The 27569-nt window shown below is 65.9% G+C and overlaps 2 protein-coding genes across 2 annotated transcripts in view; one reads left to right on the top strand and one right to left on the bottom strand.

Annotated features, from left to right (window-relative positions):
* LOC307096575 (uncharacterized protein) overlaps positions 1–27569 on the top strand; it is a gene marked incomplete at its 5' end in the record, with an annotated part of 66751 nt that overhangs the window by 17121 nt on the left and 22061 nt on the right. The window lies entirely within an intron of this gene.
* PSAPL1 (prosaposin like 1) lies at positions 16147–18772 on the bottom strand. The gene has a single exon (XM_079800875.1). It carries the CDS (start codon positions 18600–18602, stop codon positions 17019–17021), a length of 1584 nt encoding a protein of 527 aa, XP_079657001.1. The 5' UTR covers positions 18603–18772; the 3' UTR covers positions 16147–17018.

The raw sequence follows: 27569 nt of genomic DNA on the forward strand, positions 1-27569 counted from the left end.
CCGGCGGGCGGCCCGGGAGCAGCCGGAGCCGGAGAGGAAGTGGGCGCTGGCCTGGGACTGTGACCTCGCACCAGGGAGCAGAGCCCAGCAGGTAATCGAAGCGTCCCCCTCCCCCCCCCCCACACACACCAGTGACTGTGGGGTCATGGGATTAGTTGGGGCCGGTGGGTGGAGCCTGGGGGTAATGCCACCACACCACGGGTAGAATGGAGGCCTGGCGCAGTTCCAACCTCGACCAGCCCTGCCTGCTGCCTGGCTGTAGGGATGTGAATTTCTTTCCCTTTGGGAGCTCCATCTCTTAAAGACACACAGCGGCACTGCGTCTGACCCCTCCTCCCCCCTCCCACCCCTGCTCCCTCTCCAGCGCCTGCCCAGGAGTCACCCTGCCCTGAAATTGGTGTAGGTCACTCCCAAGCGTGCTTATGTGTTAAATACACGTGTGTGTCTGTCCACAGTCAGTATGTCCTGCTGTCCAGTATGTCGTAGAAATGGACAGCAACGGTGGCATGCTGCCCTTTGAAGCCGATTCCCCTCCCGTCGTGTGTGCGGTGATTCGTCCGTGGGGCGGCCTCCGCCGGCTGACCTAGTCTGCTCCGCGGCGGGAGCCTGCTCTCCCGTCAGGGCTCGGGGTGTCCAGCGTGTGTCCCCGGCTTCCCTTTCTCTCCGGCCACCAGTCTGTCTGCGGTGAGTCCTGCTCCAGGTCTCGGGATCTCCTGACTTAAATGTCTGCACCCACGTGGGTGAGAGTGTAGTTCCGTGATGGCGAACCTATGACACGCATGTCAGCACTGACACGCGTAGCCATTTCTGATGACACGCGGCCGCATGCCGAGGATGAAACATTTGCGAAATAATGTTTTTTCCTCAAAGTGACACACTACCCGAGTTACGCTCAGTTTTTTGGCGAAGTTTGACACACCACGCTCAAAAGGTTGCCCATCACTGGTGTAGTTCAATGTTATTTCATTTTTAAAAATATATATTTTTATTGATTTCAGAGAGGGAGAGAAAGATCAATGATGAGAGAGAATCATGGATCGGCTGCCTCCTGCATGCCCCACCCTGGGGATCGAGCCTGCATCCTGGGCCTGTGCCCTGACCGGGAATCGAACCGTGACCTCCTGGTTCACAGGTCGGCGCTCAGCCCCTGGGCCGGGCCCTCTCTTTCCTAAGATGTGGAACTTCAGCGGCCGGTGTTACGAATGGAGCCTCAGGAGCCACAGCCACGCAGGGGCCTCGGCACTCGCCGCCGTAAGGCAGCATCGAGGCCTCCTCTGCGGAGGTGGTGACGTCAAGCGGGCGTCCCCCCAGCTCCCGGGTCCCGTGCGGAGGTTTCACCGGGGTGCGCTGCGGTCGGGGCAGCGGTGCGGACAAAGCCAGGTGCTCACAGCCGGGCCTCAGGTGGGAAGGAGAGACTCCGTGCCCTGCGGCTCTGCACCTGGGGATGGGCCATGGTTTCCCTGGCGCCACAGCTCCCCGCCTGGCGACCCTCGGGCCTCACCTGCGCCCTGAGCCAGACGCAGACGCAGACGCGCAGGGCGTGTACAAGGCTGGCTGGGTGGGGGTCAGAGGTCCGCTTCCCTCCTCAGTCCGTGACCTTGAAATGTCCCGTGGGCTGTTCTCCGGCTGCGTGCTCAGCGCCAGCGCCTCACTGTTTGCTTTAGCATCGCCATGGAGACCCGCGTTTGACTTAAATAGGACTCGGAGCAGATAGGGAGTGAGAGCGGTGCCGGCTCAATTGCTTTCAGGGTTCGAGTCTATGTAATAAGGAATTCAGTTTAAAACAGCGGATGGCTGAGGTCAGGACCCGGCGGGGAGGTGCTGTAAATTGCGCCGGGACAGGTCTCAGAGGCTGGGAGGTCCCGGAAGTTTGAGGAAAGCCCTCGGGGTCCCGGCCCCCAGCCTCTGCTCCCTCGGTCTGGACTCCAGGTCCTGTCCTTCCTCAGGTCCTGGCTGCCTCCGTCCCCCTCTGAGGATCCTTCCAGGCCTCGCACTCTCTTCTCTGCCTGCTGACCTTCCCGCCCCCTCTCTTCCCTTCCCGCCCCCTTCCCTTCCTCCATTCATCTGTCCATTCATGCATCCCCACCCCCCACCCCCTCACTCCCCCATCCATCCTCATCCATCTCTCCACCCATCCCCCCATTCATTTTCACCCATCCATCCACCATCCACCATCCACCATCCACCCACACATCCTTCCATCCATCCCCCATCCATCCATCCCTGTATACCCACCCATTCATCACCTATCCATCCATCCATCCATCCATCCATCCATCCATCCATCCATCCATAATTTCCCCCCTCACTCCCCCATCCATCCACCCTTCCATCTCTGCCCATCCATCCATCCCCTATCCATCCATTCATCCTCCCTCCCTCCCTCCATCCCTCCCTTCCTCCCTCCCCATCCATTTGTCCAGGCTCTGGGTTTGAGTGAGCTATGATAAACGACCTCCAAGACTCACAGTTCAGTAGTGGGTGCAGATAAGCAAACAATCCAGGATGGCGGCATAGAATCTGCACTGTGAAGGGTCCAAGAGAACCAGGGAAGCACTGGACACTTCCTCTCTGCTGAGTACAGGAAGTGGCAATCAGGGAAGGCTTCCTGGAAGAAGCCCCAAATCTGGCCCTCGGGCACCATAGTCTCCCTCTTTCAGGCAGCTCTCCCTACTCAGGGCCTTCAAGCAGCCGTGGCCACAGCAGTGCTCAGGGTGCTCACCCTGCTCTTCTCAGCCCTCATCCCGCCAGGTCCTGCCGGTCCACGGGCAGTGGATACCGAAAGCCTTCCTTCCCCGAGGCTGCATCACCGAGGACCTGCTGCGGCCTCGGCAGGCGATGGGGACGTTCTGGCCGTCTCTGTCCTGGTTGGGCCCAAGTCTGGGCACCTGTGTGGGACCTGCCCTTCGGGAGCCACCGCCCACCTGACTCACCCACGTGGCGTGTCCTCTGTATGGTCTCTGCTGGCCCCAGGCCTGTGGGCTGGAAGTGTACCCGCCCCCCCCCCCCCCCCCCGGAGAGCTCCCGGGGAAAGTGAGGCAGGAAGTGGGCAGGCCCCGGTTCCTCGGAGCGGCCTGGCGGCTTCTGCCTGGAGCGGTTTGCTCTGGGTTCAGCTTTCCCACCGTGGGCAGGGGATCTGGTTTCTCTGGCGGCGATGGCGCCAGCGCAGCCGCGCCGGGGGCCCTCACGGGGTGCGCTGGCGGCAGGGCCTCCCCCCGCCCGCTCGTCCCGCTGCCTCTCTGCGGAAAGGCGGCGGCGCTCCGTGGGGAGCGGCTGCGGAGTTCTCGGGACAGTCTCGTTCTCAGGCCTGCACTTAGCCCGGCCCGTCTCCTCGGTCCTCCGCACACTTTGGGGTTCTCCCTCTAGGGTTCTCTGCCCCCCCCCCCCCCGCTCCATCTGGTAAGGGACCTCCCCATGGGACCTCTGCACCCCAGCCCCAGGCCTCAAGGACTCCTCCCTGCTTCCCGGGTCCCCCGTTCCCGTCTCCACGGTGCTCAGCTGTCTGCTCGCCGGAGCCCTCCTGTCGGGGTCCGGCCCTTCTCGGGGCTCTCCCACCGCCCCGCTCCTGTCTCCTCTGGGTGCTGGGCGGGGTTTCCCGTGTGTCTAGGCAGATGTGAGCCAGGGGTTTACTGCGCAAATGGAAACCACCAAGTGCCGCTCGTGGGTCAGTGGCAACAAGGACACGGCCCAGCGGGACGCCCTTGACCGTCTATGGGGTCCTTGATAGGGTGCTGCCGAGTCCCTCCCAGGGATTCTCCCTGAAAGCTCCTCACGTGAGGAATCAAAGTGCATGGCCGTCACAGACACGCTGCAGACTGTAAAACGCACGGGGTATAAAAGCCACTCGTGTTAACCCCGTTAATGCTGGAGATGAATAGTCTCACGAGTCTGTTTAAGATGCCGACAGAGACATGTTTTATACATTTTAAATACATCTTCATTGATTTCAGAGAGGAAGGGCGAGGGAGAGGGAGATAGAAACATCCATGATGAGAATCACTGATCGGCTGCCTCCTACACGCCTCCTACTGGGGATCGAGCCCACAACCAGGCATGTGCTCTGGACTGGAATCGAACCCGGGACCCTTCAGTCCACAGGCCGACGCTCCACTGAGCCACACCGGCCAGGGCCTGTGTTACACATTTTGAACCCGCGTCAGTGTGATGCAGAAACACTGTCCCGCTCCGCGTGCTTTCGCCGCACCGTTTCATGGGCGTGCGGTGCGCGCAGCCGGGGAGGGGGCGCTGTTTATTGCGCCCGATGCTCTCGCTCAGGCCAGCGCCCCTGCCACCGTGGCGCATGGAGAGATGTAAGGGATACACGCCCCGCGCCGTCATTGACCAGCGGCTTCCCGACGTCCGGCGGTGCGCCAGGCACTGTTCTCGGCACCAAGGATTCCGAGTGAACAGAGCCCGGGCGCTTGCCGTTCACCATCACGCCAACCAGGGGAGGACGGAGTCCTGGATGGCGCCCTCCAGGGCGTGCGCGGGGCACGGCTGAGCGCGGGGATGTGGTGCCAGGCCTACCCCAGGGCACGCTGGGACAGGGTCCCAAAAGTGGGACCATGGGAATGGGTTCTGAAGGATGCGTAGGAGTTCACCAGGCAGAGAAGGGCAGTGCAGCAGGGGAAGGGACCCCCCGGGGAAAGAGCCAGGCTGGAGCTGGGTGCGTTATTATTATTATTATTTTTTCCTCTGCTGCTGTAACAAATTACCATAAACGTAGTGGCTTAAACAGCACAGGGTTATTCACTTGCAGTTCAGGAGGGCAGAGTCCGGTGTGGGTCCCACTGGCTGAAACCCGGGTGCTCATGGGCTGCATCCCTCCCCGCCTCCCTGCCTCCCCGCCTCCCCGCCTCCCCGCCTCCCCGCCTCTGGGGCCCCTGCGTTCCTTGGCTCCAGCCGTCCTCGCCTTCACAGCCCGCAGGGCCGACTCGCTGACCCTTACTTCCCCCCTCTTTTTCTGACCAGAGCTCGGAGAGGTTTTCCCCTTTAAAAAAAAAATATTTTTTATTGATTTCAGAAAGGAAGGGAGAGGGAGAGAGAGAGAGAAACTCCAGTGAGAGAGAATCATTGATCAGCTGCCTCCTGCACACCTCACACTGGGGATCAAGCCCACAACCCGGGCATGCGCCCCGAGTGGGAATCATAGGTCGACGCTCAACCACTGAGCCACACCCGCCGGCAGGTTCTCCCCTTTAAGGACCCCTGTGGTCAGATCGGTTCATTCGGACGATCCAGGATGACGTCCCCATCTCAGAGTTCTTAATTTAGTCCCATCAGCGCAATCCTTGTGGCCATACGGTGACGTGAGCTCGAGCTGCAGGCTTTATTTAGGTGAGAACATGTTAGGGGTCTATTGTTGCACTGACCGCCGGGTCATGAAGGCATCCGGAGACGCGGGCCCTAGGTTGTCTCTGTGTCTCTGGTCACGTGAAGGCCTGACGGACACCGAGGTTGACGGAGGTGCTGAGTCACGGTTTCAGATCACTGCGTTCTGCAAACATCTCTGGAGCATCCTGGCCCTTCGCTGGGTCGTAGGCCTGACCAGGAACGGGACACCAACGCTGTTAGAGAGGAAGAGACTGGAGGGGGACCAACATCTCGGGCTGAGGATCCCGCAGGAGAGGGGGCGTGGGCATCTCAGAGGAGGCGATGTCTGAACTGGGCTTTGAAGGATGAATAGGAGTTTTCCGGGCAGACAGGCAGGGGAAAGGCAGTCTAGACAGAGGAGGTATTATGTGCAGAGACGGAGGCATGCACAGGCCCGGCGTGGGAGGGCCTAGAAGCTGGAGGGGCTGACATGGGACGCGAGCGAGGACGGTGGGAGACTGCTGGCCAGTCCAGGGGGTGTGGGGCCAAGGGCTTTGTGCGCCGGCCCCGGAGGATGGCGCTCTGTCCTGCCGGCGGTGGGGAGCTACGCATTAGCGCGATCACATGGCTGCAGCCTCGGAGGGGCAGGAGGGTGCGACCTCAGGGGGCAGGGAGCCACGGTTAGGCCGCTGGCAGAGTGGAGCGTGGAGGGGCAGGTGGCATTTGACAAGGAGCTTGGACCACAAGGCCTCATCCCCCTCCCCTCGCCCTCCACTCCCAGCTGAGTGCAGAGTCCTGTTCCTGTGTCTGCCCTGGGGCCAGGACGTTACACTCTCCCCACTCCGATTCCGCCCCCTGCCCCAGCCCTCCCTGGGAGCAGAGCAGAGCCAGTCTCCTGCCCTTGGCATTAAAGCCGCGCTGTGCCTGGGGAGTCAGTGCCTTCTCATCACCTCCCGCGTGGAAGGCACGTGAGGAAAACTGTTTCCGGGTGTGTAATGAACCTCGCCTGAGTGTGCTTTGAAGGATGGAGCCATAAACCGGCTTATGGGCGAGCAGCATTGTGGGGTGCAGGCAGCCAGTATGTTGGGGGGTCCCCAGCATGTCGGGAGGGTCCCCAGTGTGTCGGGAGGGTCCCCAGTGCGTTGGGGGGTCCCTGGCACCGCTGGCTTCGCTGCCGTGGACAGCAGTGCGGTGCTCGGACTGGCGCCCTGTCTGCAGCAGAAGCGGCCTGTGTGAGAGACCTGGTGGCTGTCTGTCTGTCTGCAGGAGGAGTGGGCTGTGCGGGAGGCCTGGTTTCTGTCTGTCTGTCTGTCTGCAGAGGGAGCGGGCTGTGTGGGAGGCCTGGTGGCTGTCTGTCTGTCTGCAGAGGGAGCGGGCTGTGCGGGAGGCCTGGTGGCTGTCTGTCTGTCTGCAGGAGGAGCGGGCTGTGGGGGAGGCCTGGTGGCTGTCTGTCTGTCTGTCTGCAGCAGAAGCGGCCTGTGTGAGAGACCTGGTGGCTGTCTGTCTGTCTGCAGGAGGAGCGGGCTGTGCGGGAGGCCTGGTTTCTGTCTGTCTGTCTGTCTGCAGAGGGAGCGGGCTGTGCGGGAGGCCTGGTGGCTGTCTGTCAGTCTGCAGAGGGAGCGGGCTGTGCGGGAGGCCTGGTGGCTGTCTGTCTGTCTGCAGGAGGAGCGGGCTGTGGGGGAGGCCTGGTGGCTGTCTGTCTGTCTGCAGCAGGAGCGGGCTGTGCGGGAGGCCTGGTGGCTGTCTGTCTGTCTGCAGCAGGAGGAGCGGGCTGTGCGGGAGGCCTGGTGGCTGTCTGTCTGTCTGCAGCAGGAGGAGCGGCCTGTGCGGGAGGCCTGGTGGCTGTCTGTCTGTCTGTCTGTAGAGGGAGCGGCCTGTGCGGGAGGCCTGGTGGCTGTCTGTCTGTCAGCCTGCAGGAGGAGCGGCCTGTGCGGGAGGCCTGGTGGCTGTCTGTCTGTCTGCAGCAGGAGGAGCGGGCTGTGCAGGAGGCCTGGTGGCTGTCTGTCTGTCTGTCTGCAGGAGGAGCGGGCTGTGCGGGAGGCCTGGTGGCTGTCTGTCTGTCTGCAGCAGGAGGAGCGGCCTGTGCGGGAGGCCTGGTGGCTGTCTGTCTGTCTGCAGCAGGAGGAGCGGGCTGTGCAGGAGGCCTGGTGGCTGTCTGTCTGTCTGTCTGTCTGCAGGAGGAGCGGCCTGTGCGGGAGGCCTGGTGGCTGTCTGTCTGTCTGCAGCAGGAGGAGCGGGCTGTGCAGGAGGCCTGGTGGCTGTCTGTCTGTCTGTCTGCAGGAGGAGCGGCCTGTGCGGGAGGCCTGGTGGCTGTCTGTCTGTCTGCAGCAGGAGGAGCGGGCTGTGCAGGAGGCCTGGTGGCTGTCTGTCTGTCTGCAGAGGGAGCGGGCTGTGCGGGAGGCCTGGTGGCTGTCTGTCTGTCTGCAGCAGGAGGAGCGGGCTGTGCAGGAGGCCTGGTGGCTGTCTGTCTGTCTGCAGAGGGAGCGGGCTGTGCGGGAGGCCTGGTGGCTGTCTGTCTGTCTGCAGGAGGAGGAGCGGGCTGTGCGGGAGGCCTGGTGGCTGTCTGTCTGTCTGTCTGTCTGCAGGAGGAGCGGGCTGTGCGGGAGGCCTGGTGGCTGTCTGTCTGTCTGCAGCAGGAGGAGCGGGCTGTGCGGGAGGCCTGGTGGCTGTCTGTCTGTCTGCAGCAGGAGGAGCGGCCTGTGCGGGAGGCCTGGTTTCTGTCTGTCTGTCTGCAGAGGGAGCGGGCTGTGCGGGAGGCCTGGTGTCTGTCTGTCTGTCTGCAGAGGGAGCGGGCTGTGCGGGAGGCCTGGTGGCTGTCTGTCTGTCTGCAGCAGGAGGAGCGGGCTGTGCAGGAGGCCTGGTGGCTGTCTGTCTGTCTGCAGCAGGAGGAGCGGGCTGTGCGGGAGGCCTGGTGGCTGTCTGTCTGTCTGCAGGAGGAGCGGGCTGTGCGGGAGGCCTGGTTTCTGTCTGTCTGTCTGTCTGCAGAGGGAGCGGGCTGTGCGGGAGGCCTGGTGGCTGTCTGTCTGTCTGCAGGAGGAGCGGGCTGTGCGGGAGGCCTGGTGGCTGTCTGTCTGTCTGCAGAGGGAGCGGGCTGTGTGGGAGGCCTGGTGGCTGTCTGTCTGTCTGCAGCAGGAGGAGCGGGCTGTGCAGGAGGCCTGGTGGCTGTCTGTCTGTCTGTCTGCAGAGGGAGCGGGCTGTGCGGGAGGCCTGGTGGCTGTCTGTCTGTCTGCAGCAGGAGGAGCGGGCTGTGCAGGAGGCCTGGTGGCTGTCTGTCTGTCTGCAGCAGGAGGAGCGGGCTGTGCAGGAGGCCTGGTGGCTGTCTGTCTGTCTGTCTGCAGAGGGAGCGGGCTGTGCGGGAGGCCTGGTGGCTGTCTGTCTGTCTGCAGCAGGAGCGGCCTGTGCGGGAGGCCTGGAGGCTGTCTGTCTGTCTGCAGCAGGAGCGGCCTGTGCGGGAGGCCTGGTGGCTGTCTGTCTGTCTGTCTGCAGCAGGATGAGCGGGCTGTGCAGGAGGCCTGGTGGCTGTCTGTCTGTCTGCAGCAGGAGGAGCGGGCTGTGCAGGAGTCCTGGTGGCTGTCTGTCTGTCTGCAGCAGGAGCGGCCTGTGCGGGAGGCCTGGTGGCTGTCTGTCTGTCTGCAGCAGGAGGAGCGGGCTGTGCGGGAGGCCTGGTGGCTGTCTGTCTGTCTGCAGCAGGAGCGGGCTGTGCGGGAGGCCTGGTGGCTGTCTGTCTGTCTGTCTGCAGAGGGAGCGGGCTGTGCGGGAGGCCTGGTGGCTGTCTGTCTGTCTGTCTGCAGAGGGAGCGGCCTGTGCGGGAGGCCTGGTGGCTGTCTGTCTGTCTGTCTGCAGAGGGAGCGGGCTGTGCAGGAGGCCTGGTGGCTGTCTGTCTGTCTGCAGCAGGGGGAGCGGCCTGTGTGGGAGGCCTGGTGGCTGTCTGTCTGTCTGTCTGCAGCAGGAGGAGCGGGCTGTGCGGGAGGCCTGGTGGCTGTCTGTCTGTCTGCAGGAGGAGCGGCCTGTGTGGGAGGCCTGGTGGCTGTCTGTCTGTCTGTCTGTCTCAGAGGGAGCGGCCTGTGCGGGAGGCCTGGTGGCTGTCTGTCTGTCTGCAGCAGGAGGAGCGGGCTGTGCGGGAGGCCTGGTGGCTGTCTGTCTGTCTGCAGCAGGAGGAGCGGGCTGTGCGGGAGGCCTGGTGGCTGTCTGTCTGTCTGTCTGCAGAGGGAGCGGGCTGTGCGGGAGGCCTGGTGGCTGTCTGTCTGTCTGCAGAGGGAGCGGGCTGTGCGGGAGGCCTGGTGGCTGTCTGTCTGTCTGCAGAGGGAGCGGCCTGTGCGGGAGGCCTGGTGGCTTTCTGTCTGTCTGTCTGCAGAGGGAGCGGCCTGTGCGGGAGGCCTGGTGGCTGTCTGTCTGTCTGCAGAGGGAGCGGGCTGTGCGGGAGGCCTGGTGGCTGTCTGTCTGTCTGCAGGAGGAGCGGGCTGTGCGGGAGGCCTGGTGGCTGTCTGTCTGTCTGTCTGCAGAGGGAGCGGGCTGTGCAGGAGGCCTGGTGGCTGTCTGTCTGTCTGCAGCAGGGGGAGCGGCCTGTGTGGGAGGCCTGGTGGCTGTCTGTCTGTCTGTCTGCAGCAGGAGGAGCGGGCTGTGCGGGAGGCCTGGTGGCTGTCTGTCTGTCTGCAGGTGGAGCGGCCTGTGTGGGAGGCCTGGTGGCTGTCTGTCTGTCTGTCTGTCTCAGAGGGAGCGGCCTGTGCGGGAGGCCTGGTGGCTGTCTGTCTGTCTGCAGCAGGAGGAGCGGGCTGTGCGGGAGGCCTGGTGGCTGTCTGTCTGTCTGCAGCAGGAGGAGCGGGCTGTGCGGGAGGCCTGGTGGCTGTCTGTCTGTCTGTCTGCAGAGGGAGCGGGCTGTGCGGGAGGCCTGGTGGCTGTCTGTCTGTCTGCAGCAGGAGGAGCGGGCTGTGCGGGAGGCCTGGTGGCTGTCTGTCTGTCTGCAGCAGGAGGAGCGGGCTGTGCGGGAGGCCTGGTGGCTGTCTGTCTGTGTGTCTGCAGAGGGAGCGGGCTGTGCGGGAGGCCTGGTGGCTGTCTGTCTGTCTGTCTGCAGAGGGAGCGGGCTGTGCAGGAGGCCTGGTGGCTGTCTGTCTGTCTGCAGCAGGGGGAGCGGCCTGTGTGGGAGGCCTGGTGGCTGTCTGTCTGTCTGTCTGCAGCAGGAGGAGCGGGCTGTGCGGGAGGCCTGGTGGCTGTCTGTCTGTCTGCAGGAGGAGCGGCCTGTGTGGGAGGCCTGGTGGCTGTCTGTCTGTCTGTCTGTCTCAGAGGGAGCGGCCTGTGCGGGAGGCCTGGTGGCTGTCTGTCTGTCTGCAGCAGGAGGAGCGGGCTGTGCGGGAGGCCTGGTGGCTGTCTGTCTGTCTGCAGCAGGAGGAGCGGGCTGTGCGGGAGGCCTGGTGGCTGTCTGTCTGTCTGTCTGCAGAGGGAGCGGGCTGTGCGGGAGGCCTGGTGGCTGTCTGTCTGTCTGCAGCAGGAGCGGGCTGTGCGGGAGGCCTGGTGGCTGTCTGTCTGTCTGTCTGCAGGAGGAGGAGCGCGCTGTGCGGGAGGCCTGGTGGCTGTCTGTCTGTCTGTCTGCAGCAGGAGGAGCGGGCTGTGCGGGAGGCCTGGTGCGTCTGTGCAGCGGGGATGGCGTGCAGCTGCCTTTCGTGCTGCGGCTGCCGTAGGCTTTGGGGGTACAGTCTGGCGACGTTGGCGTTCGGGAGGTTATGGGTACCGATTCTGCCACGCGTCCCAGCTCTGCCGTCTGAGTGGCGAGGCCGGCCTCTAGCTTTCCTGAGCCGTTTGCCCACCTGTGAAATGGGCCTGTTTCCTCCCCGATCTCTGCTGGGAGAGGTGGGGACACGGGGTGGGGCAGGCGCACTTTTGGAGGAACCTACCCTTCTAGGGCGTGACCCTTGACCTCCATCACCGCTCCTGACCTTTGTTCCCCGTGGTCGCTGCCCTCAGGCCATGGCCAGTCCTGGGGGTCCGAGAGGGAACAGCCCTATCCAACCTAGAGGAGGGAGCCCCGGCCGGCCTTGGGTGGAGGGTCAGCGCGGCCAGGGCGCGGGGGCGCGTGGAAAGGGTGAGGGTCCCCAAGGGGCTGTGAGGCCAGCGGACAGCACCGGACAGCGCGGAGGCTGAGCGTCCGGGAGGCCGGGCCTCGGGGCTGGTTCCACACTCCCATTTGTGAAGCCCCTGTGCCCCTCGGGGTGCCCCGGCAGTGCCCTCGCCTCTCAGCCACGCTGCGCCCTCACACCCCTCCCTGCAGCACGGCCCTCCCCTGCCCCTGCACCCCCTGCACCCCCAGCCTTTGCTCCTGCTCATCCCCTCCTGACCCCCCCGCCCCCCCACCCACACACACACCAGGCTCCGGTCCGTCTAATGCCGCCTCCTCAGCCAGCTCCCCGCGGCCTGCCTCAGGCCTCCTCCCTCGAGATGCAGTTACTTCCCGTGGCTTCTCGTCGCCGCGTTTATCGTAATCGCTCAGGATTTAAACGCATTATTGTGGTGACATCGTTTTAGAGACATTTTCATTCACACGTTGGTGCTGTTTCTTCCAAGGGCTGGTCCGCCTGCCCCACTGGGCGGCAGCCTCCGTGCCCATGTGCTTGGCCCTCGGGACCCGTGCCTGGGACGGTGCCTGGCACACGGGAGTCCAGCAGGGAGCTGGAAGCAGAGAGATGGGCCTTGTCTTCGGCTGCTCTGGGAGCTGCTCAGGGTGCGGACGGGCCAGCGCCCAGCTCGCCCCGCGCCTGGCATGCTGTTGGCAGTCAGTGCCAGGGAGGCCCCGGCCGCCCCACCGTCAGCTCAGGGCATCAGGCTTCCTCCCGCTGCTGAGTCCTGGAGCTTGGGGACTGTGTGGTGCTGGGCAGTGTTCCACAACGGGTACTCCAGGAGCAACAACAAAACCACGCACCCACCTGGCTCTGTGCCGGCCCATGTCCCTGGTGTAAAGTCCCCCAGCGCGGCCCACTCAGCCTCTCAGAGGGAAGTCCCTGAAGAAGGCTGGGCGGAGATGTGCGCCCTCGGCCCGGCTGGCTGGTGTGAGCGGTGTGAGCCGTGTGAGGGGTGTGAGCAGGTGTGAGAGGTGTAAACTAGTGTGAGCTGGTGAGTGGGTGTGAGCTGGTGTGAGGGGTGTAAACTAGTGTGAGCCGTGTGAGGGGTGTGAGCAGGTGTGAGCGGTGTGAGCTGGTGTGAGCTGGTGTGAGCCGTGTGAGTGGGTGTGAGCTGGTGTGAGGGGTGTAAACTAGTGTGAGCTGGTGAGTGGGTGTGAGCTGGTGTGAGGGGTGTAAACTAGTGTGAGCTGGTGAGTGGGTGTGAGCTGGTGTGAGGGGTGTAAACTAGTGTGAGCTGGTGAGTGGGTGTGAGCTGGTGTGAGGGGTGTAAACTAGTGTGAGCTGGCGTGAGCCGTGTGAGTGGGTGTGAGGGGTGTAAACTAGTGTGAGCTGGTGAGTGGGTGTGACCCCGCCTCTGGCTCCTCTTCTGAACAATGGGTAGTAACCGCATCTCCCTTCGGAAAACCCTCTGACAGCGGAGCATGCAGAGCCGAGAGGACTGGCAAGCTCTGTCTGTAGCGAGGAGATCCTGGCCTGCGCCCAGGTGGCCCTGCGGCCTGCTCTGTCTCCCAGCATGGCCCGGAGCCCTGCCTCTTGGCTGTAGACCAGGGCCGACGCAGCTGACCCGGCGGGGAGACGCAGCCTCTGACGAGGCGGGGAGCTGCGGCTCGGGGAGCCCAGCCGCGTGCCCGGATGGCGGGGGCACTGTAGCAGCCCCTCCTCCAGGCTGGGCCCATGCCCTGTGGGGGCGGGAATGCCTCCCAGGAGGGTCCCAGCCGGGGCTGGGTGAGGGACGTGCAGGGAAGGCCCGGGGAGGTCCCGTCCCCGCACATCGGCTCCCCTGCGGACGGCCCCGCCCCTGCGTGTCCAGCCGCACTGCCGTCCGCGTGGAGGCCCGCGCCCCGGCTCCCCGCCCGCCACTCCTGGAAGTGGGCGGCCCTCCTGCGGAGCGGCAGGGCGCTGTGTCCCCCTGTGGGTGTGGGATCAGCAGGAGGGAGGGCAGCCCCCCTTCCCTGACCTTGGCCCCCGTGGGCTGGGCTGGGGGCTGCGTGGGCAGGTGCAGGCAGAGCCCCACGTGGGGCAGGATTCCAGGGGCTGCGTGTGGCCCTCCCTGCTGCCTCTGTCCGTCCGTCCGTCCGTCCACAGTCCACATTCTGTCAAACCCAAATCACCCACAGCCGACAGCCGCCCGCTCCAGCCACGCGCCCCGTCCGCACTGCCGGGTGCCCACCCCTGGCTGCTGGGGAGTGGCCGCTGGCTGTGCAGCCCTCGGGCCCGGCCGGTCTGGCTGTGGGCAACGCGCACACCTTCTCCCCTTCTCCGCGGACGTGGGTGACGCTAATAGGCAGCCCGTGGGAGGGCCCGCTCCCTCCTTCCCGAGGCTTCCTCCTGGGCCCGCCGGCAGGCCGACCTGAGGAGCTGGTCTGGGAGGGGGTGAAACTCCCGCTGCCCTGACACCCAGGCCCCTCCCGATTGCGACACCTGCCGGAGCCACTCCAGTCCCTCCTGGGCTGGGCGAGACCCAGAGAGATGTCCCGGCTCCGAGCCGGCAGGCGGCTGGCGGGAGGCGGGAACTTGCTTTCTTTCCGGCGGGAGCCCCGGGCCGGCCTGTCCCTGCGCCCCGGCTGGTGTACGAAGTGCGTCCAAAGCCGGGGGCTGTGTTTGGGGGTGCGGGGTCGTCTCTCCGGGGAGGAGACGGAGGCAGAGGACAGAGAGGGCACGGCTGTCCGGTCCGCCCTCGCTGGCTGCGGTGGATTAAGATTTCACAAAACGTCTCTGCAGACGGGCGTGTGTGCCCAGCGCTCGCCCCCGGCTCCCCCTGAGCCTGAGGGTTTGGGGGAGATGGTGACATCGTGAGCGCCCAGCCCAGGAGGCGCTGCCCGGCCCTCCATTCGCTGGGCGGACAGCTCCGTGGGGACCTCGCGGGGGACCTGAGGCCGGTGTCCCGGGTCCCTGCGTCCCTGCCGGCCCCTCTCCTGGCCTCAGCCTCAGCGAATGTCCCTCCCCCGGCCTCTGACCTAAAAGGAATTTGATGAGGGAAATGATAAGCAGCCGAGAGTGGCTAAGGGGCTCGCTGCTGGGGGAGGGGAGCCGGCTGTGTCCCCCCGAAAACCCCGGGTGTTGATTAGGAGGGAGATTTGCGAGGGGAAGACAGTACGTTTGAACCCCGGAAAGACGGACAGAGGTCTGGCGGGAGGAGGGATTGTAAAAGCCCCCTCCCTGACGCCGGCCTCACGAGCTCGCCTCTCCCACGCACCGTCACCGGCCGAGGACCCCGCCCTTCCGGAGGCGGGAGGCCCCTTTAGGAATTTTAGGAATGAGAATCCTGAGGCCCAGGTCTCGGGTGGTGGAGTCGGGACTTGAACTCCAGCCTCCTGGGTACAGTGGGTGTGAGGGTCCACCACCTGCTGGCTGTGTGGCCTTGGGCCAGTTACTGAACCTCTCTGGTCTGTTTTTGATCCGTGAGGTGGGATGATAGTGGTATCTTCCTCCTGGTGGTTGTGGAGGGCGAGGAGTGAGGTCCAGCTGAGTCCTGGGCAGTGCCCGCTGGGCGTGTGGGAAGCCCTCTGTAGGTGGCCACTGGGCACTGTCCTTGGAGGACAAACACACGGGCGCATTGGCTGAGCTTCCCCTCAGTTGTCGCTGGCTCCGAGTCTTGGTGGGGTGGACAGAGGGAAGGGGCATGCAGGGACCCCACCACCCGCCCAGCACAGGGCGCTTGGTTTGGGAAGGTGGTGAGCTCAGGGCCGGAGGGTCCTGGACGGCATCTCATCGCTGCGTGGGCGGGTCACCGGGGCGGTGTGGCGGCACCTCCGGCCTCTCACAGGCAGCCCCGGAAACACCGTCACACGACTGTCCGCAGGCGTCCCCCCAGCAGGTCAGAGGAGCGGCTGCTGCCCGTCTCACAGAGAGCGGACACCACTGGCCGATGGACAGCCTCTGGGCCAGTCCTGGGGAGCATGGCCCAGCCCTGGGGAGCGTGGGCCAGTCCTGGGGAGAATGGGCCAGTCCTGGGGAGCGTGGGCCAGTCCTGGGGAGCGTGGGCCAGCCCTGGGGTCCGTGGGCCAGCCCTGGGGAGCGTGGGCCAGTCCTGGGGTCCGTGGGCCAGTCCTGGGGTCCGTGGGCCAGCCCTGGGGACCGTGGGCCAGTCCTGGGGAGCGTGGGCCAGCCCTGGGACCGTGGTTTGCACACAGCCCCCCAGTTTGCAAGCCCTCGCATCCCCGGACACCCGTGTGGTGGGATTGGATGCAGAGCTGCCATCCATGGCCACATCTGGGCCTCGGGTTGGGGGCCGCGTGGCCATCAGCCCCTGGCAGTCCTCACAGGGCTGCCCCGGCCCCGGTCCAGCCCGCGGGAACCAGCACCGAGGCCCAGCAACTCGGGCCCAGCTCGCCTGTGTCCTGGGGCAGTGGTCGGGCCTGGGCATTTACTAAGGGCTCAGGCGTAGCCTCTCGGAAAAGAGCACCCGCTCAGGCCCCTGCCCGCCCGGGCTGGGCACCGCTCCTCTTGTTCCACAGGGTTTGTCTGAAGGCAGCTGCTAGGCGTCACCCGGCCAGGCCTCAGGGACACGCAAAGGTCTGAGCCCCTGTGTGGGCCAGCCCTGTGTGGGCTCGAGAGGCAGCAGAGGGTACAGGAGACCGATGACGACACAGCACTGGAGAGAAACATCGGGTGGCTAAACCAGTCCAGGAGGACTTCCCGCAGGAGGGGACACCGGGGGGCGGAGAGGGCGATTGCTGGGCCCGGGGAGCAGGCCTGCCGGGGAATGAGGACACGGCAGGCGGCGTTTGGAGATGCTCCGTTTATTCCGCGCTTGCATAGCCAGATTCTCCGGGGGACCTGAGCCGGGTTTTGTGGGGCCCGGCAGACGGACGGGTGTGGTCCCTGGGGGAGAAACTCTCCTTGAATTGTGTCACCATCCCCACCAGACATGTCTGATCACCCTATTCTACAGATTAGAAACTGAGGCTCCGACAGGTGAAAGGATTTGCTCACCACCGAAAGGCTCCGCAGCCCAGAAGCCACTCCAGACCCGGCACATTTTCCCCTCCTCATAGGGCAGCGCAGGCTCCCCTCCGCCTGGGGCCAGGGCGGCGGGATGTCTGGGGCCCCGTGTGGGCTGAGGCGGGGGAAGGACTGTGGAGCCCGGCACCCCCGGGAGATGCAGCGTCCCAGCCTCCTCCCCAGAAAGGCCCACAGACACACCTCACACACCTTCGGGACCACCCGCAAGGACCCGGGGACGAGAAGCGCTGGCCTGAGCAAGTGGGGGTGGCTGGGGAGGAGACACAGCCCCGCCCCCAGCTCTTGGAGAGGAGGGTGGGCCCCTCCTGTGGTGGCCCCGCTGCCCCGCCCTCTCCCCTGCCTCCGCTCACCCCGCCAGGCTCACAGCTGGGCGTTCATCAGCAGAGGACGGAGCGGGCACCACAGGCCACGACGGGCCCGCTGTCAGCCCATCACAGCGATGGAGGCTGAGGGGCGGGTGGCCGGGCGGGGCCAGGCCGGCAGCTCGTTCCGGGCTGGGGGAGACTTACAAGGGCAGAGCCACGGGCATTGTGGTGAAGATGGGGATCGGCGCCTCGGCCCTGCTCCTCGGCAGCCTCCCGCCCGAGCCTCAGTTCTCCGCTGTGAGACGGGAGTGGGGTCCCCGCGGGGTCAGGGCGCGGAGGGCCCCCTGGGGGGGCACTCGGGCTCCCCGGTGTTGAAGGGCATCACTTTCCACATGAAGCGCTGGCAGTGCTCCAGGGCGTCGCACATCTGGGCGGCCTCGGGGCTGGCGCACCAGAAGCTGGGGCCCAGGACGCACTGGTCGGTGCCCAGCAGCGGGGCCCGGGGGGCGTGGCAGGCGCCCACCTTGGCGCACAGGGCGGCGGGGTCCATCATCTCCGAGAGCGTGGCGAAGAGCACGGGCTCGTACTCGTCCACGAAGCGGTTGCACTGGATCATGTAGGGCAGCGGCAGGATGCGGCAGCCGCCCTTGAAGGCCTGCAGGATGCCGCGCTTGGTGCTCTTGCGCTCCAGGTTGCGGGAGGACACGCCCAGCAGCCGCTTGCAGCCGTTGCAGAAGCTGCCCTGGTTGTCCCTGTCCAGCAAGGGCGGCAGGAGGGTGGCGCGGGGTCCGAGGAGCGCCCGGGCGCGCCGCCGCCGGCCGCCGCCGCCGCAGAGCCGGATGGCCTTGCACACCTTCTCGGCGGGGACTCTGGTCACGAACTGCACCAGGGAGGGGCTGTAGGTGTCCACCATGGTGACGCACTGCTGGACGATGGAGGCGGGCATCACGGAGCACACGCGCTCCAGCGCCTGGCTGATGAGGGCCTCGGTGCTGTTGGAGTCCAGCCACTGGTCCAGCTCCTGGACCACCTGCAGGCACACCTCGCAGGTCAGGCCGGCCTGCATCTGCACCTCGGTCCTCCTCCCCCCGGACAGCGGCTCCAGCGAGGGGACCGCGAGCTCGGGGGGCTCCTGCAGCGCCTCACAGAAGCCGCCCCTCTCACAGGTCTCCTCGGGCAGGACCAGCTTCAGCATGTGCTCCCCGGGGCCGAGGAGCCGCTGGATGTAGTCGCTGCAGATGAGGGCCACGTCGGGCCCCAGGGACTTGCACTGCTCCCGCGTGACCACGTCGGCCAGCGCGGACACGTTGGAGCCCACGGCGTCCTGGAGCCGGGAGACCAGCCGGACGCAGTCCTGGCACACGGGGTCCTCCGGGATCGGCGGGAGGTGGAAGCTGAGCGGCCCGTTGGCCATGAAGGGGGCCACCAGCTCGGACGTGTCCTCCTCGGAGAGCGGCCCCGGGGTGGCCGGGAGGCTCTGCAGCGGCTGGCAGAGGGTGAGCGCGGTGCACACCTGTGGGGGGGCGCTGCCCGGGGGCCCCCCGAGCATGCTGAGGATGGCCGAGCTGTGGGCGTCCACCATCTCCTTGCATTTGGCCGAAGAGTCCTGGCCGGGAAGCCACTCGCAGGTCTTGGTCACCAAAGCCAGGACGTCGGCATCTGTGGTGTTCGGGTTCGCGCCGTTGCCGGCAGCAGCCACCACATCCAGGCAGACGTCACAGGGCAAGGTCCTGGCGCTGGGCTTGCTCCAGACGGCGCTGCGGCAGTGCCCCAGGGCCCCGCACCGGGCTGCGGCCTGCAGGTCGCGGCACCACGCGGCAGAGCCCTGAGTGCACTCCAGGGAGCCCTGCACGGGGCTGGCCAGGGCGGCCCCCAGGAGGCTGGGCAGGAGGAGCAGGGCAGGGAGCATGCTGCTCGGTGACTCGGTGACTCGGTGGGTGGCTCCAGTGTGCCCAGCACCCGGGCTGCTGCTATAAACCGGCCCCGCCCCTGGGCAGCTGTTCCGGGGCCCCGCCCTCCGGGCCGCCTCCTGCACAGCCTGACTCCGCCCAGGCTTCCCCACACCGGCCTCCCTGTAGAGCCCTCCGCCCGGCACACCCGTGAGGCCCTCCTCCCCCTGGGCACACTGGGACTTGTCTGTCGGAACGGCTCGGAGCGCACTCAAAGGCCCCGTCCTGGGGCCCTCCCCGCCCGCCCCCTCCTCCGCCCCCTCCACCTCCACCCCGGCTCAGGCCTGTCCTGACCTGTTGGCTGGGAGCGGGAGTTTCTGCCCCTCTGGGAGGTACATAAAGGCAGCCCCTCTCTCTGCTAGAACATTAAATGATGTCAGGGACGGCCAACGACCCCAGCCGCTGTCCGCCGCATCTGGCCGGCATGGGGGTGGCTGGCTCCGCGTGGCCGCGCCGCTGTGCTGGGTGGTCTCGTAGGGCCTCGGGCTTCCTCCGTGGCCAGGGCGCCCAGCCACCTCCCCGGCAAGTCAGTTTCTGCTGGAACCTGGCCAGGGTGTGGGCTGGGCCGCGGTGGGCTGAGGGTGTGGGTTGAAAGTTCGCCTGGCCGGCAGGCTGTTTCATCCCCGCGTCCTTTGTTATTATTTTCCTTCCTTCGTGTTTAAGAAAGAGTTCTCGGGCCAGAGAGTCAGCGCCCGGCGGGCACACAGGTGTCCCAACCGGGTCCTGTTTATTAACTGGAGAATTCCAGAGCCAGGCCGCCAGCCTGATCCTGTGGCTCGCTGCCCAACAAGGACCCCGCCAGGGCCCGGCCGGAGGGGCTGCCCTGGGCCGCCGGATCCCCTGTGGGGGTGAGCCCCTGGCACAGTGCCCCGGCTCGGATTCCGGGCCCCCAGTGTGCACGGGAGCACCCAGCTATGTGGGTCGGCGCCCAGGCCTGAGGTGCGGCCGCCCCGTGGAGGAATGTGGACAGGGCTGGCCCGCGGGCCTCCTCCCTGTCGGTTGGGAACATCGATGGGGAACAGATTTCTGAGCACCTCACACCACGTCCCAGGATGGCGGTTCCTTTGGCCGGGAGGTGGGGCCGGCCTCGGGAGGAGGTGCGCCTGGGCTCTCAGCTGCGGGTGGCAGCTGGGGGCTTCCCTGCCGCCAGGGTGGTGCTGGAGACGCGGGCACCGTATCTAGGTGGGCCTGGGCAGGCGGGCGTCGGTTCATGTCACCAGGCTTTGTACGTGCCAGCCCTTCGTCCAGTGTGTCTCCCGATGCTGTGGATCTGCTGGGGTCCTCCAGGAACTGTGGGCACGGGCCTTGCTCTCTGGGGTGGAAGGTGGTGCCAGTCGGCTGGTCCCTCACAGCCCAGCCCCATGGTGCTGCCAGGCTCCTGCCACCACGGATGCTGCGATCCCCAGAGGCTAAGACATCTCATCTCTGTGCATCTATATATACGTCTACCTATCCATCTATATACGTATGTATACATATTTCAGAGAGGAAGGGAGAGAGAGACAGAAACATCAATGATGAGAGAGAATCATTGATCAGCTGCCTCTGCACACCTCCTGCTGGGGATCGAGCCCACAACCCAGGCATGTGTCCCGACCGGGGATTGAGCTGTGACCTCCCGGTTCATAGGTCAGTGCTCAACCACTGAGCCACGCCGGCCAGCCTCCTCATCTTTGCATCCCTCCGGCCTAGTACCCACAAGTGAAATACTGGATTTGTCTTTTATTTTTAAAAAGTATATAGGAGCCTTTTCCTTTTGGACTTCCTCATTTTTTACTTTTTACTGGAATATTTCATGGGTACAGGAACAGGCACAAATTCTAAGTGTTCAGCTCACCGTAGGTCCACAACTGAATTGGTGGAATAGCACCAATTCCCAGCAGCCCCGGGCACCGCCAGTCACCCCAAGTCCCGCTCCTGCCCGGATCCCCAAGTATTTGGTGTCTGGCTTCTGGGGTGCAACGCCGGGTCCTTGAGACTCGTCTGCGCTGCGGCGAGGAGCGGAGGGTCTGGCGCCTCATTTTCCGGAGCACTCCATTGGGTGACGGCACCCCATGCATTCCCGTGCTTTCCTCCACGGGCGTGGGAGTCATTTCCAGTTGGGGCAGCAGGGACCCGCCCACGTTGGGAGCACCCGCATTCCTGTCTCCGCTGGGATTTTTCTAGGAGCGGAAACGCCGGGTCAGCTGCAGGGCACCGACACCCCCAGGGCGGCCCTCGGCCTTTGCGAGCCCCACCGCCCTCAGTGGCTGTTTTGCTTTATTTTCATACTAAGGGGCCTGGTGCACTAAATTCGTGCACGGGGCTGGGGGGGGGGGTGTCCCTCAGCCTGGCCTGCACCCTTTCCAATCTGGGATCCCTCTCGCAATCCAGAACCACTGGCTCCTAAGCGCTCACCTGCCTGCCTGCCTGATGCCCCTAACTGCTCTCCTGCCTGCCTGATGCCCCTAACTGCTCTCCTGGCTGCCTGATGCTCCTAACTGCTCTCCTGCCTGCCTGATGCCCCTAACTGCTTTCCTGGCTGTCTGATGCCCCTAACTGCTCTCCTGCCTGCCTGATGCCCCTAACTGCTCTCCTGGCTGCCTGATGCCCCTAACTGCTCTCCTGCCTGCCTGATGCCCCTAACTGCTCTCCTGGCTGTCTGATGCCCCTAACTGCTCTCCTGGCTGTCTGATGCCCCTAACTGCTCTCCTGGCTGTCTGATGCCCCTAACTGCTCTCCTGCCTGCCTGATGGCCCTAACTGCTCTCCCCTCCTGACCTGATCCCCCTAACTGCCCATCTGCTCTCCCTTCCTCTCTGCGCCTTCAGACCCTGGCACAGGAGTGCTGAGAGCTCTCCGCCGAAGCCCCGCCCCCGTCCTGACGCCCCTGCTCTGGGCTGGATGGTGCGGCGGGCCTGCGTGCACCTCCGCTGGGGGGGCCGCCCCCGGCGATGGCAGCCTGTTGAATGGTCGTGACTGGGACACCATTAGGACCAATTAGCTTATTACCTCTTTATATATATACACACACACACACACACACACACACACATATATATATATATATATATATATATATATATATATATATAGATAGATATATAGATAGATAGTTTATAACTTAGAGCAGTTGAAAATGGGTCAGGACCCCTGTGCCACCTTGCCTCAACCGCACTGGCCCCGCTTGCTTTGTGGTCCCCGTCGCCGCCCTCCGTCCCCGTCCATCCATCTGCACATGCGTAGATTCCTGACGCGGGCTACGGCCCGGGGAGCTGGCTGGAGACACGGTCCCTCCTCCCCGTCTCCGAGGGACCAGGACGCCCTCACATCACCCCGTGCACCTGTCGCTTGGGGAACAGTGACGGTGATACAGCACTGCCGTCCGCCCCGAGGCTCAGGTGCCTTCACGCTGGGTGGCGTTCTGTGTGGGACCCCAGCACCATCTGCTGTCCACGGCAGCCCCCGGGGCGGGGCATTCACACCGCTGCTCAGCCCATTCTGGGCGGCGCCATGTCGCGCACAGCCTCTGTGTCTGTGGGCGGCACCCCGGAGAGCCTGTGGGCCCAGGGTTTGCATGTGCTGAGCTGGCACCCCCAAAGACTTTGCTAACGTGTGGCCCCAGGGGCGTCACCCCAGGTTGCGCTGGTCTCAGCCCTGCAGAAAGTGCCGGACACGCATGCCCGGTGTCCGTCTGCCGCCCGCAGTTGAACCCGTGCGGCGTTGGCTGTGCTTCCCTACAAGCTCCGTCTGAGGACGTTACCTGGACCGCCTTCCTCTTCTCCCCGGGACAGGAAGCCGGGGCACCGTGGGGGGAGGCGGGAGGAGGGGCTAGGAGGGGACCCGGTCTGGAGCCGGTGGGGGAGGAGAGCGGGGGAGGCGGCAGCTGCTGGGAGCGTCAGGAAGGCCCGCGGGGCAGGGGAAGGCGCTGGCCCTGGGCGCCACGGGGACATCTGGTCCCAGCCCCGCCCCGCGGGCTCGCGGCCTGTGCTCGGGAACGTCTGCCCGTGGACAGCTCTGCCCCTCCCAGGCTCCTCTCCTCACCTTCTCCTGGTGACACTCCTGTCCCCTGCCCAGGACCCGCCTGCCCTCAGGGCCACGTTGGGGCCCAGGCTGCGTTCACACCGCCACTCATTTCACACGTTTGCGTGGCCCCAGGGGTGAGCGGGGGGCTCAGTGAGGGCGGACATTCCTGTGCGGGGGACGGAGCGTGAACGTGTGCGTGCCAAGTGACCGTTCTAATGTCTTTGGAAATGCTCCCTCTGGAGTAAAGGGCAGCGGGAGAAGGGGGGAGGTCGGCGCTGGGCGCTGGGTGCCGGGAGCTGGGCGGCCTCCGCAGCCCCTCTGGGAAGGTGCCGTGAGCACAGCGCTTGGTGAAGTGGGTTCGCAGGGGGAGCCCCAGGAGGGCACATGGCAGGGTGAGGGCCCCGGGTGGGCAAGTGGAGCCCGTGGGGAGGGAGCCGCAGCAGCTGTGGGGTGAGGCGGGCTGTCCCCTGAGCTGCCGAGTCCCCTCGAGGAGTCACTGCTGCTTCTGAGGAGGGGGACGTGGGATTTACCCACATCTGTGCAGCCTGGCAGCGGGCACCCCGGCGAGGGGCCTGGAGAGAGGGCAGCCCGAGGCCAGGGCCAGGGGAGCCCCGGGGAGGCCGGGCCGGGCCCCGCAGCCAGGCCTGGGTCCGCAGCACAGAGGCCGAGGGTGGCCTGGCAGAGCTGGGCAGGGCGCGGAGGCAGCAGCACGAGGTGAGGTGCCAGCGAGCTGAGTGGGAGGCCGTGACTCATGCCAGCAGGTGGGAGCGCGTGGGTGAGCGGGCATAGTTCCGGGGCAGGAGCGGGCGGGGGATTCCTGAGCGGGGCTGGGTGGGGGGTGCTGGCAGCCCGCACCGCATCTTCCCCGCGTGAGGGTGGTGGGCTGGCCTCCCCGCCCGCCCCATGGCGCCGGGGCCGCGTGTCCACCCTCCGCCCGGGGCCCCTCCCTCCCCTCACGCTGTCACGTGCCCCGTGGGATGGGGCACAGCCTGGCAGGAGCCCAAGCCTCAGGGCGATGGGAACAGGACTGTCACCTCACAGTCTGTCACCCTCAGGCCCCGGGGCCCATGGCACCTCACTCCCGCTGCACCCGACGCCCCCTGGGACCTCTGCAGCCGGGAGGCCAGAGCCTGGGCGCAGGGCGCAGGGCGGGCCGAGCCTGGCGGGTCCTGGCCTCGCGTGGGTTCCGGGGGGACAGGCTGTCCTGTCCTGCGGGGCTGGCTCCGCTCCAGCCCCTGCCGCCCTCACCACGCGGCCCCTCCCTGCACTGTGTGTCTCTGCGTCCACTGTCCCTCTCTGCAGGGACGTGAGTCATTGGACCAGGCCCGCCCGGGCCAGGTGACCTCACCTTCCCGGTTACACCTGCCTCCTGTTCCCAAACACGGTCCCATCCCGGGTGCCAGGGTCAGCACCGCCAAGCTCCCAGGGGGCATGGCTCCCTCTACCCACGGCCTCAGGGTCCTGGGCACCGCGACCTTGACCTTAAATGCTGCCTGTGGTTCAGATTAACCTTGGCTTTGGGCGGCCCGGAGGTGGAGAGGCCCCTTCGTGGGCAACACCTGGGTCAGGGGTCAGGGGGAGGCACCTGGGCGCTGGCGGGGCACCCGTGTTCCCGCCGCTGGACGCTGTCTGTGAAGCTCTGGGCACACGGCCAGTCTCGAGTGAGCACGGCTCTGAGCTCAGGGTCAGGGGTCAGGGGCTTCAAAAGGCAGACCCAGTTCCTTGTCCCAACAGCCCGGCCCCTCAGGGGGCGCAGAGCCTCGCAGCCGCGGTGGCCCCAGCTCCAGGGCCATCTCACCACCGTGTCGCTGCAGAGCCCGCCGGATGGGGAGGGGCCGAGACCAGCATGGCCAGACGTGGCCGCATGAACACATGTGTGGGGCTGTGAGGGCCAGGCCGTGGGCACACACACCTCCAGCATCTGGGACCGTCCCTCCTGATCTCAGGGCGCCAACCTTGTTGGAGGGTCCCCCGTGTGCCCAGCGCCCTGGCACCAGCCCGTGGGGCCCCGTCCTGAGCCCCAGGTCCCTCCCTGCACCTCTGAGAGCTGGGGCAGGTACCTTCCCACAGACAGCTTCCTGGGCGCGGGGTGCTGGGTGTGCCATCCCGGCCATCAGCATAGCCAGCCCTGTCGGCCCGCCCCCCGGGAGGGGGCGCTGGGAAAGCACCTGTGCGAGCGGCAGCCTCCCCTGCAGGCCGGGCCGTCTCCGCCCGCGGGCACCGGGAGCAGCAGTGGGTGGGCAGCGCTCCTTGTTCGGTTAGGAGAGGGGAAAGGGGACCCGAAGCGCCACGGCTCGCCCTGGTTGACGTGGCTCCGGCACAGATGGAGTGGTTGTTACCGAGCGCGGCGTGTGCGGGCACTGCTGTAGGTGCGGAGTATTGGAGGGAACGAAACAGACAGAACCCCCGGGTCCGGGATGAGTGCAGGAGGCGGGAGTGAAACAACAAAGATAACCGTGGCGTGAAGTGGGAAAGGTGACGAGGAAGGGGAGAGGGCACAGTAGGTGTGGGGTGGGGTCAGGAGAGGGCATGTGGGTGAGACCCAGAGCGGGGAGCTCGCAGGGACGGCAGTGGGGGGGAGAGGGGGAGCAGGGAGAGCATCAGGAAGCGCTGAGGCCGCTGCAAGGGCGGGTGAGAGGTGACGGTGAGGGGCTGAGGGGCAGCGGTGGGCGGCGGACCTGGGCTCTGCGTCCGTGTGAAGGTAGAGCCCACAGGATGTGCTGCCGGCTGGGAGGAGGAATGTGGGAGGAGGCGGACAGGCCAGGTGTTGGACTGAGAGGGGGAGGCTGCGGGGGAGGCAGGCCGGGCAGGCGGACCTGTTGGGCTGCTGTTGAGACATCAGGTGAGAGCAGGTGTCTGATCCAGGATGTGGCTCTGAGGATGGAGAAAGGACACGGAGGACCGGCCATCGCCCTGGGGCCTGAGAGGACAGGGCAGGGGGCGGAGGGAAGCCAGGCTTGCGTGATGGGGTGGCCAGGCGGAGGGGCGGGGTGGGGGAGCGGAAGGCCAGGCCAGGGTATGGGCGGGCTGGAGCCCTCTGAGGCTGAGAGACTGTCCCGGGCCTCTCTCCCGGGGCCGGGGTTGCCTGGCATCTACGGGGGTCCTTGGCGTGTAGACACATCACCTCCTCTCTGCCTGCATCTCCATCGCGTTCTCCCCGTGCGTCTGCGTCCAAGTGTCCCCTTTAAGAAGGACACGGTCCCATTGGATCGGGGCCCGCCCTGCTCTAGCGTGACCTCCTCTTGGCTAATCACCTGCAACCACCCACCCCACTTCCCCGTCAGGCCGCATTCCGCGGTCCGGGGCCGGGCACCAGCGTGTGAATCGGGCACGTGTGGCCTGTCCCCGCCGTCCTCACCGGGTGTCTGTGAACGTGGAGGGTCCGATGCACTTGGGGTGCGGGCCGTTTCCCAGGGCCCCGCTCGGTTCGGCAGACCAGGCCGCCTGCCCTTTCTGAGGACGGCGGGCCGCTGGGGCGCCGGGGGTCCGTTCCCCCCACCTCCTCGGGCACGCACAGAGGGGCTGTGGTCTGAGAGCGTCTGACTCCCCGCTGGCCACGACCACAGCCTCATCCCCATGACCGGGGCCAAGCCTGTGGGGACGCTGCCTCTCGCCATCACAGCTGCTAACACCCGCCAGCCCGCGGCCACCCACAGGCCTGTGGAGGGTGTCCGTGCCAGGCCTGGGCCCAGGGTGCCCACGTGTCCTTCCGTCACAGGCTCAGGACAGGAACCCCCACTCGGCTGGGGACGCCCGTCACAGGAACACTGCGACAGGAAACAATTCCGTCTCCGGACACAGTGTCACCGGCCCGTGGCCCGGGGTCAGACAGATGTTACTATTTTGCAGATGAGTTTGGGATTGTGGACAGGAGCGAAACATTACAGACCCGGGGAGCCCCCCCTGTGTGCCCTCCGCACACACTGATGTGTCCCACGCGCCATGTTTACGTGGGTTCCCCACATCTGCCGTGGCCACGGACAGAGGAGCCCGGTGCCGCGTGCCTTCGGCTCCTCGCTGGCCGGCGGGGCGCGGCCGGCGCCCCCTCACTCGGAGCCCTGCCCATGGAACGGGCCCTGTGGAGAGGGTGCCACTGTCCGAGTGCCCACGGCTTAGGGTTCCTTCGGAGGGACGCTGTGTTTGGTCCCCCGTCTCTCTGCTATGACAGCAGGAATCCCAGCCAGTCCCCGTGCAAGGCGGGGCACCGAGCGTCGTAGGCGTGGCACAGGTGTGCCCGGGGCGCCCCCAGCCTGTGCCAGCCAGGTGGACAGAATCAGAATGATTGGCGTCAAGTATTCAGGGGAAGAGTTGCTCTCTCCCCCTCCCGCCCCCCTCCCTCTCCCGCCCCCTCCAGACCCTCGCATTAGCCCCGTGTAGAATTCACACAGACTGGCCAGGGTGCAAACCTCTGTTTTGCCACCAGCTTTGGGGTGACCTGGGGCACCTTTCCGCATGGCATGGTGCCCCCGTCTCCTGTCAGATGGGGCGGGGGGGGGGGTAATTCCCACTTGGCAGGTTGCTGTGACCCTAGATGCATGCAGACAGTGTTCAGCCCATATTGGGCGTTGTCGTCGATTCATCGGCTCATCGATCGAGTCGCTCAGCTTAGCAGTCATGTGGGTGGGCTGGCAGCGCTAGGCCCCCGGAGCCTCCCCCACGTCCTCCCCCCCGCCCCACCCCGGCCTCGCCCCCTCCCAGCTGGGCCTGGAGCCGAGCTTCTCGGAGGTGGATTCCCAGTTGGCTCCAGCCGTCGGCCTGGAAAATCGCTCTGGTTTTCCAGGAATCCCCGGGCTCCCAGCATCAGCCAGACGTTCAGCCACACCCAGGGTCCCCGGGGAGCCCCCCTCCCCGCCAGAGGGGTGGTCATGAGGAAGGCACAGGGGCCAGGTGGGGAGGGGCGGGAACAGGGAAACATCTGGAAAT

The sequence above is a fragment of the Cnephaeus nilssonii genome (genome assembly GCF_951640355.1).
Source record: "Cnephaeus nilssonii genome assembly, contig: SCAFFOLD_136, whole genome shotgun sequence".
Lineage (NCBI taxonomy): Eukaryota > Metazoa > Chordata > Mammalia > Chiroptera > Vespertilionidae > Cnephaeus > Cnephaeus nilssonii.

Excerpts from the sequence above, each read along its gene's own strand:
- PSAPL1 (XM_079800875.1), bottom strand. The coding sequence starts at position 18,602 with ATGCTCCCTGCCCTGCTCCTCCTGCCCAGCCTCCTGGGGGCCGCCCTG.